Consider the following 11,048-nt stretch of genomic DNA (forward strand, 5'->3'; position numbering starts at 1 on the left):
ATAAATTCTGATATGCTTGTTGTTTTGATTTTATGTATAGTGTTCGTTATACCTTAATGTTCTCCACAATTGAAGCCTGTGATTTGTCAGAAGTTCCAATCACTAGATTTTGATTTCGCATTTTACGATGTATATGCTCGCACTGTTGGTTTTGATACGCGCAAACAAGGAATGAGAAAGACGGACGATGTTACTACTTGGTATTATGTCGTATGCAATAGGGAGGGCAACAAGAGGTCGAACGAGGAAGACGAAGTGTTTTGTACCTAATAAATCTTGAGGGGTTTTGTACCTAATAAATTAGTTTTCGTTTTGTGTTAAGTCTTATATTTGTTTCGTTGTCTTAGTTTTATTATTTCTACCATTGTCAACATTTTACGCATAATAAATTTGCATTTTTCGCTAGTTAATGTGCATTATAAGTAAAAGAACTTGTACATTATTGTTTAATAGGGGTTAACTTTGTTCGGACACAGTTCATTATTACAAACATTTCTTACATATCCAATAAGAGCCTTGCATTATTAACCTGTTAGCGTACATTATCATTCATGAATATGTACATTACTCCACGCAATGACTTAACTTGGTGTAGATTACATTGACGGATCAGTGTATTAATAATGACATTCTGTGCATTACTCGCTTTATTTATTCCATTATTCCATAGCAGGCCAAGCAACAAGTCGTCCTTACTTTGTTTATTATATTATTCCATAACATGCCAAGCAACAGTTCATCAAAATCCAGTTAATATTTTAACCTTTTTCACATTACTCATGAGTACATTTCCATTACTTGGTTCAGTTGTATATGTTGTGTTTATGATATCACACACTAGTAGCAAAATATGCTTCAGTTATCAAGAGATATGTATAGTTCAAAACAAGTCGTCTTTTTACCACATCAAAATGAGTTATCCAAAAAAAACAGCAGTGTTAAAGGTAACGTCAATAGCGTTTCTAATGATTACTCTTGCAATCAATCCAGCCCGTACTCTTCAACCCACTTCTCGAAGTTGAACCCAGGCGGCCTCTCTTTCCAAAACTTGTTGACATTAGATTGGTTGGTGGCACCTATGGAGTTATGTGGAGAAGTCAGCAGCGCGTTTGGAAAAGGCAACCATACATGTTAAATATGACATACCACATCTCCAGCCACATCTTGCTCGATCTCTTTGCCTTTGCCCTTCCCTTCAAAATCCACATCTGGAATGGCCAAGCCTTTTCCCCTCCCACCCTTTCCAGCAACACCTTCAGATTAGCTTGGTGTTTTCACAACACCAATCTCAATACCCTTCTCACTAGCTAGAGCAATTTTCTGCTTGGACAAAAGTAACGTTCCAACAGATGCTTGTAATGCATAATAATTAATATATAATTCACACAAATAAGTAAATAATGCGTATTACCAATTGGTTGTGATGCATAATAATTACTATATAATGCACGCAAATAAGCAAATAATGAACTAGATAACAGTTGGTTGTAATGCATAACACCAAAATGCTTGTAATGCATAATATTTATTATATAATGGACGCATATAAGCAAATAATGAACAAGATAACAGTTGGCTGTAATGCATAACACCATAATAATTGTAATGCATAATAATTACTATATAATGCACGCAATTAAGCAAATAATGAACAAGATAACAATTGGTTTTAATGCATAACACCATAATAGTTTTAATACATAATAATTATTATAAAATGCACGCAACTAAGTAAATAATGAACAAGATAACAATTGGTTGTAATGCATAATAATTACTATATAATGCACACAACTAAGCAATTATTAGAGTTACCTTTGTAAGGGCAGCCTGTTTTCCCTTCCCCCCCTTAGGAGCTACCTCCTTCATTGACTTGTTTGTTTTATCAGCTGGAATCTCAGCGCGTGCCACCTTACTTGACCCTGTACTCTTTTTTGCTGCTTTCTCAGCCTTGCCTTTGATTTTAGGTCCGTTTCCATCTCCATCTTTCCTCACCAAGGTGACTCCACCTTCACCTTTACCTCTTATCTCAGACGGCTATACACAATTGCACCACAGTTAAGTATGTAAAAAAATGAAGAACATGTACATATTTAACATGTTATTTTCCTACCCATGTCTTGATTGGCACACCACCCCCGGATGTCCTAGATGCTGTCCCAGATCCACCAACCGAATTATGCATGTTCGATAGGTCTTCCAGTGTGGCCCTTGTTTATCGGTTGTCAGGCATCTCATCACCTGGTTGCTCCTGGATTGGGATGTTTCCTGACACAAGTAAATAATGAGGAAATAATGATTTAGTAATGCAACAAACTCTCTATATAATGCATTGTAAAGTTGACAAAGTATTGCATCACCTTCTGTAGGGGTGTCGAAACGGGTACCCGCGGGTACCCGCACCCGATGAGTCGGGTACCCGTACCCGATTTCAGCCAAAATTGTTGTCCCGATACCCGTCCCGTACTATGTCGGGTATTACCCGATACCCGAGTCGGGTATTCCGCACCCGACACAACGGGTACCCGACCCGACCCGATTTTTAAATTTTTTTTTTGTTTTTATTTATTATTTGCATTATCCTCGACTTGTTGATAGTTATATATCCATAGTAATGTTAGTATTTTGGTGCATCCTAAAAGCACATTAAAGAATCCATAATCATCAGTGATTAGACTATATGTATATGCTACTGTATTTGTGTAGCTACTGTATACATATCACATATGCTATTGTATGCTATATAAGATTGGTATTTGTATGCTCTTTAATAGAAGAAAAAAAGACAAAAAAATATTATATAGAAATCTGAGTGTGACCTGGATAATTTAAAATTATATTAATATTAATGATTACAAAATACTACTTAACTAAAATCGGGTAATTTTCGGGATTATCGGGTATCCCGAGCGGGTATCTACCCGCAAAACCAAAAATATGATTACCCGATCCCAACCCGTTACCCGTTTCTGTCGGGTAGCGGGTACCCAATACCCGCTACCCGTTTCGACACCCCTAACCTTCTGACTGGGGCATTGAGATGTTTCCTTGCTGATCATCACCAAGGTCAACATGTCCTGTCTTCATTTGCCACATCTAAACCCTCGGTTTCTTTTTCTCCCCGTCTTCATTGGCTGAACTGGTTTCAGCTTTTTCATCGGCTAACCTTTGACGAAGCTTCTGGGCTAATGCTATTGGAATAACATCGTCAACCGCTTCGTCAAACTCAACCCGACGCTGCTTAGATGCTATCCAGAATAGGAAAAAGATATGTATTAGAACAAATAATGTATACGTTACAGCAATTAATGCACGACATCTATTAACCAATGTACTGAACAAATGATGCAATGTACACAACAAATGATGCTAAACAATTACTTGCTATACTAAACGTATACCACATAGTGCAAAAAATAGCAATTTCTCAATGAACACAGAGTTCGAATCCAATCAAATGGACAATAATGTACAACAATGATCAAATAATGCACCACCTTCACTCGGTTCTGGTTGGCTTTTGTACGGCCGACCTCTTTTAGTCATTCTATATATGCGAGATGAAATCGACGAAATCAGTGAGGTTTCAACCATAAATCAGTGAGGTTCAACCATAAATCGATGAAAACTCAAATATTGGTCAGAAATCCACTATATACTTCAATAATGGTTAGAACCCTAAATCAAATGCTCACAATTTCATCTTCTCCACAAAAAAATGACAACTTTTGTGCATTATTCCAAATCGAAAGTCAATGGATGAAAACCCAAATATAACTCAGACTACAACTTAATACATCAAGAATGAACATAACCCTAACTATAATGCTCGCAATTTCATCATTTTCCAAAAAATCGAGCAAAAAAAAATTTGTGCATTGTTTCGAATCGAAACTCAAAGGACACCAAAAATTGTTTATCGGCTACTGGTAGTGTTTGTAAACGTCGCCAATCGAGGTTTAGGAGTGTTTCTAACTAAAAAAAAGACTTCGGAAGCACACCTTTTTTGTTACCAGGAGATGAATCGACTACCAACGGCTCGCGCGAACCAAAAAAGCTGCTTTTGTGAGATTGAATTGTCGACCGACGGTGATTTCACGGCGGGAATCGATGGTGAAAGTGGTTTCGATTGAAAAAGAGCGGCGGCTAGGTTTTTTGGTAGTTTGAATTAGGGGAGAAATGTCTTTGATCGTGTATTGATGGGATGGAGTGAGAGAGAGATAACAGATTAAAGGTCGATGAAAATGCCGAGTAATTATCGGACCTTCCGTTTTGAAACGCCTGTGGTAGTATGTTATTTTACTGCTTTACCCTTATAATGCACGCAAATGAACTAATAATGCAACACGAGATCAGATTTGTCCTTTTAATCTAGTCCATCCATTCCATCAATCTATATATATATATATATATACACATAATATAAAATAATTATAAAGAGTATTCATAACATTATAAACAACACCAAAAAGGAATTTTTACTTTTATCAAGATAATAATGTATTGAACCATTTCATATTCAATATATGATTTTATACAATTTTAATGTCTAATACTATGAGTGTAGTAATATTAAATAAAAGAAATAACAAAATAGGAAATATGTGGATGAAAAAGAATAAGATATACAAATAAAGAAAAATATACTACTATATCCAAAAGAAAAAACAAATAATTTGAACAAATAAATAGTTTTAAATTTCAAATTTGAAATGCTATTAGAGCTCAAATATACTCGACCCTAAAGCTGATCCAACGAAATCAAGAACTTGTTAACCTCATCAATAACGTCCAGCGCGGGAGCAAGTACATCACGATCTTGCAAACAATTACTCAAGTCTTCGCGATCCGTATAAGAAGGATAAATCTTTGAAATAATGATTTTAAGAGAATCTTTAGCATTAGATAAAACCATGTCATAAGTAAGATGAATATTCACTTCACTATCATTTAACAAATAATTTTTTACGGTTTTAATTTTTGATGTAAGAGGAATAAAACAAATGAAACAGAGGATTGAGAAGAGATAATGATATTAATATTTAAGAATAAGATATAAAATAAAAGGAGAAAGAGCGCTTACAGTGGGTTTGGAGTACATAGTACTACTATTACTATATATTAACCCTTTAGTAAATAGGAATGTAATCAAACGCAAACTTTAAATATTGTACAAATTCCAAACTATAATCTGGATCACTAGAAAATGCCAATAAATGACAAAATAGTAGCAACAGAAAATATCAACACAATGTCTACGGTTGATGCTGTGTTAATATTGTGTTGACATTTTCTGTTGCTACTATTTCGTCATATGTTGATATTTTTTAACTATCCAGATCATAGTTTGGAATTTGTACAATATACGAGTTTGCATTTTATCACTTCCCTCAGTAAATATACATATATTTATGTTTCAAGTATTTACGAATGAAAAAATACAAATACTAATTAGTACTCCCTCCGTCCCACAAAAGATGTCACACTTGTGGGACGATATGAGATTTTATGATGTTTTGTTTTGTTTGTTAGGTGGAAAGAGAAAATACAATATTTATATTATTGTGAGAGAGAACTTTTTCTAAAAATAGAAATGTAACATCTTTTATGTAACAAATTAAAAAAGAAAGTGAGACACTTTTATGGAACGGAGAGAGTATAATATTTTTTACATTTAAAATGAAAAGAAAACATACATATTTTTAAATCATGTATAATTAATACTAAAAAAATCAAGAATATAAAATAGTCATCGAAAAAATTACAACAAACTAATTATTGGATTGCATAAAAGATACTGAAAGCCCAACTAAAGCCCAATCGAACCGAACCCTACACCAACCAGATCGGCGCCGTCAAGACGACCACCGCCGCTTCTGCCTCACCGACGTTCCTTCCACCCGCCGTTTCACCGCCCTGCCTCGTCAGTTGTTCCAGCTCTACTTCACGACCACTTGCCTCACGCCGTCGCCGTCCACTGCTGTCCTTTACTTCTCTTTTCCTCCTTCCTCTCATTTTCTACTTCTCGCCTTCGTCTCACATCTCTCTATCGGTTTCACGCCACCGGCGTTGTTGTCGTCCTGCCGCCACTACATTCGGCGGTTGCACTCTCTTTTCCTTCACGCCAGCGTCGCCCTTAATCTCGGTTAGATATCTTTCTCTCAAGTTTTCAAATTTTCTAAAATAAACTCAATAGTAAAAATCCGCACACTCTTACCCCCAAATAGGTAGTTTTGCTAAGTTAGTGAGCACACTCCCAAAAAACTGCAAGGCTACTAATAAGTTAGTGAATTGCTTCATTAAGTTTCATGGTCTATGATGTTCTTTCTCATTCATACTAGTAAGATCTAAACCCTTTCTGCATCTAAACATATGCTTAAAGAATCTGAATTTAAAGTTCTCTGTGAAATAAATGTGTTATTCATGCCAAAATATTTCATCAGTTTTTTGTCACAATCTTCCCCATGTTGTAGGGACTGATAATGTGAGTGGCCTATGAAAGTTGAGCGACTTTTGTGATGGTTAAAATGGGTCGGTAGCCGTATGGATCTAGAACGGAGCAAACACTAGGCCAGGGTCCTCAAGAGTTTCCTTTAAAAATGGTCAGCTATAGCTTCACATGAACTAGAATGGATTCTCATGTTTGCAATTTGCACGGGCTTGGGTTTTAGGAGTTTTTTGTGCCTGCAAGTTTTTGCCACACCGCCAGGAATTAATTATGTTGTTGATGTTGCAAGCTTTTGCCTGCTCACATTCTCTATTGACTTCAATTTTTCATTATATAGCTATGACATGAACACATTTTTTGCTTTAGGCCTATAGCTTGACGTCACCCCCTAGACGCAGATAGCAGATACACATTGTATCTAACTGGAACAATTCCCGTGTTTATTCAATTATATTCGTGATTACTTGTGCGTTTATTTCCTAACACAACTAAACAGGTCAAGCACGCAAACTGAAGCAAAAGACATAAATGAATAAAAATACTAATAATTAAGTCAACAAACAATTGAAATAAACTAATAGTTAAAAATTAATCCTAATCATTTTCCATCATACAGTAACAGAAGGTCCTTGTTAGGGATTTGCAATAATCTCTTATTTGCATTTGGGTCAAAAGATACATTCATTGGGTTGCTCTTAACACGTTTACTTTCAGACTCTGACTGCAGGGACGGCATCAGGTATCCATTTGGACTTACTTAATAATCATCAAAGGAAATAGAGAGACAGCCACATAGCAGTGGAGCATGAAATCCCACTCTCCTTGGAGCACAGCTAGAAACCCAGTCAAGTTCCGGATGTAAGATAGTAGCTCATCTCTCTCTCGCTATATCCCTCTCTCAACATGTGTTTTTCTAGTTAACTTTAAATATCGATGTTCTGTAATGGGCAGACCAACAGCAGATAACCTAGTCCCGATACGCCTGGACATTGAAATTGAAGGCCAGAAATTTAGAGATGCTTTCATCTGGAACCCTTCTGGTAATTTTAAATATCTTCACTGTAACTACAGTTAATACCCAACTCTAGGTTTACCAATTTTTGAGTTTGTTGTTATTTCTTGGATATATTTTAGTTATAACTGCTCATTCACCATTGTTTGATCCGTTTTGACATAATGTTCTAATTATTTCAATATTTTTTTTGAAAAATAGAAGCTGCAGATCATCCATCTGGAACATCAGTCAGAAAATAAAATTCAATCAGCTGTTCCCTTTCATTATTGCTAGTTGGCTGATATACAAGCTAGTAGAACCATTTCTCAGTTCCCTTCAGTTTAATACTAAACTGCAATTAGTTGTTGAAACAATAGTCACTTGTTTAAAATTGTAAACTTCTGGTAGTGATATACTCTTGAATCATGTTACTCAAATTATCCTAAATTTTCATTGGATATTCTTACATTGTATAATCTGAAAGCGTAGATTGTTTTTCCAATTGAAGATCCTGATTCTGAAGTAGTGGTGTTTGCAAAAAGAACAGTGAAAGACTTAAAACTGCCTCCTGCTTTTGTCACTCAGATTGCTCAGTCCATACAGGTATTGTATTATCTACCAATTCCTCGCACTATCCTGATTAGTTACACAAAAGAGGGGATGAATGAGTTTTTTGTGATACACTCACACATTACTACCGTGTTCATTTTAAAAAAGTGGTAATTACAACATTAAATATGAAGACCAAGCCACAATGGACTCGAACCTGGGACTTTTGGCCTTAGGCATTAACCACTAAACCGCTAGGCCAACACACACACCCGACCATGTCTTAGTTTCTTATTTTGATGATATCTATTCTTTAACCAGAATATGGGGATTCCTGCTTACAAATTAGGTATTAAGCCCCTTATAGATCCAAAGTGTTCTTTTAAAATTCTTAGCAAGGACCGCAAGATGTGCTTTTCTAAGCCATCTGATGTATATACGTAGGACTTTCAGCAAAAACCGTGCATGTGTCTCAATTTGTTACTATAATTGACATGGTGCTTAAGGTTCTTAACTTCGTATATATTTTCTGCATGCTATGTCTGACTGTTTATTCAAATGCTTCTTATTGTAGACACAGCTAACTGAGTTTCGCTCGTATGAAGGGCAAGATATGTATACTGGCGAGAAAGTTGTTCCTATCAAGGTTTGTCATTGCTGAGTTGCAGATTTTAGCTTCTAACCATGCTTCAATTGATTTTTTTTTCCTCTGTCCATATACTTGCCCCAGCTTGATCTTCGTGTTAACAGTACTCTTATAAAAGATCATTTTTTATGGGTAAGAGCTGCAGATATTTCATTCTTTTCTTCATGTTTCAGCCAGCATTTTTTACATATGCATAACACATGTGCAAACATTTCAGGATTTGAACAACTTCGAGAGCAACCCGGAAGAATTTGCCAAAACTTTTTGCAAAGACATGGGCATTGAAGATCCTGAAGTTGGAGTAAGCACTAGCTTTGCCTTTATTTATGATTTCAACAAACAATAATGACCCACATTATCAAAATGAAATCATGCACTTCGCGATCTAATTTAGTTTGTATAGCATTGAGTTTAAAGTCTACAATGGTGTTATAATGGGAAGGTTGTGGTAGTAACGTTAGGTGGTAAGGTTTGTCACAATTCCATGATCTTGCCCCTCTCTCTCCATTCTAGTACTTTCAAATTTTCAATACTTCCACTTAGATTGAAAGAGCATTTTGCTGTGCATTACTTTCATTTTTTGTTCTGATTTCTTTCCTTGGTTCATGTTTCTTCCTGAAACAACCATGCAAATTGTGTCCCACCCTAGATGTGTAACCAATTTTTTTTTATCATTCATTGAGCATGAGTTCTGGAATAGAATTTAAAGTTGTTTTTTTTTTTTGGATTTCGAGAAATTTCCAACCTCATTGTATTCTTCACATATCCCATCTGATTACCTGGAGCAGAGTGCATTTAGGACTGCTCATATTTTATGGTAACAAAATGAAAAATTACCTTTGTCGATTTATCAAATATTGGAACATATTATTACTGTGAAGCACCAAGGCAGAGAGATGGTAGCCAATATCATGAAGGAATACTGTGCCTTGAAGTATATTACTGTGACAGGATTAGGAAGCATGCATATTGCATTCTATTAGGTCTGAGACTTATGTTGCCTAACCTGCTCCTTTCGTTAACCAATTTCATCAAATAAAAATATTTCCATTCTAGATGGAATCATTACTGACAACTTGTTTCTATTACATAAAATTTGTGGACTTGCATCTCCCTTCTCCCCCCTTTTAATTAGTAACCTTTTTGTTTTGCAAAGGATGTCTCTGAAGTCTGAATAATGTTACGATTCCAACGCTATGGTTTCTTGTGAACTTATTGGTAGATATTTAAATTTTTCTTAGTTTTTCGCTTATCATTTCTAAGATTTCTTTCATTTGTTTGTTTGTTTCAACATATTTGTTAAGATGAGCTTGATACCATTTATGCCCTTTTATATTATGTCGAATGAGGTGCTCTGTATGTCTGTGCGTGCTTTAAATGGAGCCTGAAGTGCTGACCGTGATCTTGTACTATGTTTGGGCTGGTTCTCATTTCCTTTCAAATACTATGTGTTATCTTATGTTCAATTGTTTTTGCTTGCATTTTAATTATGAGCACTTCTATCAAAGCTTACCGTCCTGCATTTCACTTTCTTCAGCCTGCAATTGCAATTGCCATACGAGAACAACTTTATGAGGTGAGTCGAATTTGTACATGGTTCTATCTTTGTAAATTATGTTACTACCCTGCTGATTCGGCAATCGCATATTGGTCTTATAATTGTAGCCTTTTCTTGTTTTAGATTGCTGTACAGAATGTGACTTCAGCCCGTGAAAGCAGAATAAACAAGAAAGGCCGCAGGGGGCTCGAACATAGCCAGGCCAGGTCTCTTGTTAGATTCAGCTTTCGTTATTTGTTTACGTTTTGCTCTATTTTGATACTAAAACCTTGTTTGTGTTATTTTCCTCTCAGCAAGAACAGTGGGAATGCTGCGGACTTATTTAAGTTATTTGGCAGCAAGTCCAGCGTAGTCAGGTGAGCAATTGCAAAATTGATTCAGTATCCTTAAATTTCATTCCCAACAATCCCTAATTGAGTAATGAGATTCAGAAAGAGGAAGGAGTGGGATGTATATGAACCGATGATCGATCTTCTATCAAACGAGGAGGTGGATGCCCTTAAAGCTAAAGAAGAAAGAAATGCTCGATGACTTCAAACAGAGGGTGTTCGGTTGCCCAAGATTAATTGTATTTCAAATTGTACTACTGATTTTATCAATGCTATCTTGACCTTTAAAATCTATCGTATGTTGTTTTTTTTTTCAAATCATTTCATTTGTCATTAGATTTTTCACCATATATGTTCGGTAATCAATGGGTTAATTAAATCCACCTTCGTCTTGAGCCAACATTTATTGAATTAATTCTTGAACTTCTTGCCTTGGCTTCGGAATGACTGATCCAACAAGCACTGTTAACGGCAATCCTTGGGCTGCATCATCATCTTGTTTTAGCTCCATCGTTCTAGTGTTC

At 35.8% G+C, this 11,048-nt stretch overlaps 2 protein-coding genes across 5 annotated transcripts; one reads left to right on the forward strand and one right to left on the reverse strand.

Annotated features, from left to right (window-relative positions):
• Positions 1-900: 900 nt before the first annotated feature.
• LOC125192240 lies at positions 901-2,698 on the reverse strand. The gene is made up of 5 exons (XM_048089754.1): positions 2,361-2,698; positions 2,114-2,268; positions 1,816-2,037; positions 1,147-1,320; positions 901-1,076 (listed from the first exon to the last, which is right to left on the reverse strand). The coding sequence occupies exons 2-4, from the start codon at positions 2,183-2,185 to the stop codon at positions 1,261-1,263; spliced, it is 354 nt and encodes a 117-aa protein (XP_047945711.1). The 5' UTR covers positions 2,186-2,268; positions 2,361-2,698; the 3' UTR covers positions 901-1,076; positions 1,147-1,260.
• Positions 2,699-5,785: 3,087 nt separating this feature from the next.
• Positions 5,786-10,816, forward strand: LOC125196652 (chromatin structure-remodeling complex protein BSH). 4 transcript variants are annotated; one of them, XM_048095248.1, is made up of 12 exons: positions 5,786-6,145; positions 6,474-6,602; positions 7,163-7,306; positions 7,400-7,488; positions 7,951-8,045; positions 8,566-8,637; positions 8,722-8,769; positions 8,855-8,938; positions 10,175-10,213; positions 10,319-10,401; positions 10,489-10,551; positions 10,627-10,816. In XM_048095248.1, exons 3-12 carry the CDS (start codon positions 7,254-7,256, stop codon positions 10,724-10,726), a joined length of 726 nt encoding a protein of 241 aa, XP_047951205.1. In that variant the 5' UTR covers positions 5,786-6,145; positions 6,474-6,602; positions 7,163-7,253; the 3' UTR covers positions 10,727-10,816. The 4 variants fall into 4 exon arrangements, with proteins under 4 accessions (XP_047951205.1, XP_047951206.1, XP_047951204.1 ...); XM_048095249.1 differs by lacking the exon at positions 6,474-6,602 and having other exon boundaries at positions 7,990-8,045; XM_048095247.1 differs by lacking the exon at positions 6,474-6,602 and having other exon boundaries at positions 5,787-6,145.
• Positions 10,817-11,048: the final 232 nt, after the last annotated feature.

This window comes from Salvia hispanica, chromosome 6 (genome assembly GCF_023119035.1).
Source record: "Salvia hispanica cultivar TCC Black 2014 chromosome 6, UniMelb_Shisp_WGS_1.0, whole genome shotgun sequence".
Taxonomy (NCBI): Eukaryota; Viridiplantae; Streptophyta; class Magnoliopsida; order Lamiales; family Lamiaceae; genus Salvia; species Salvia hispanica.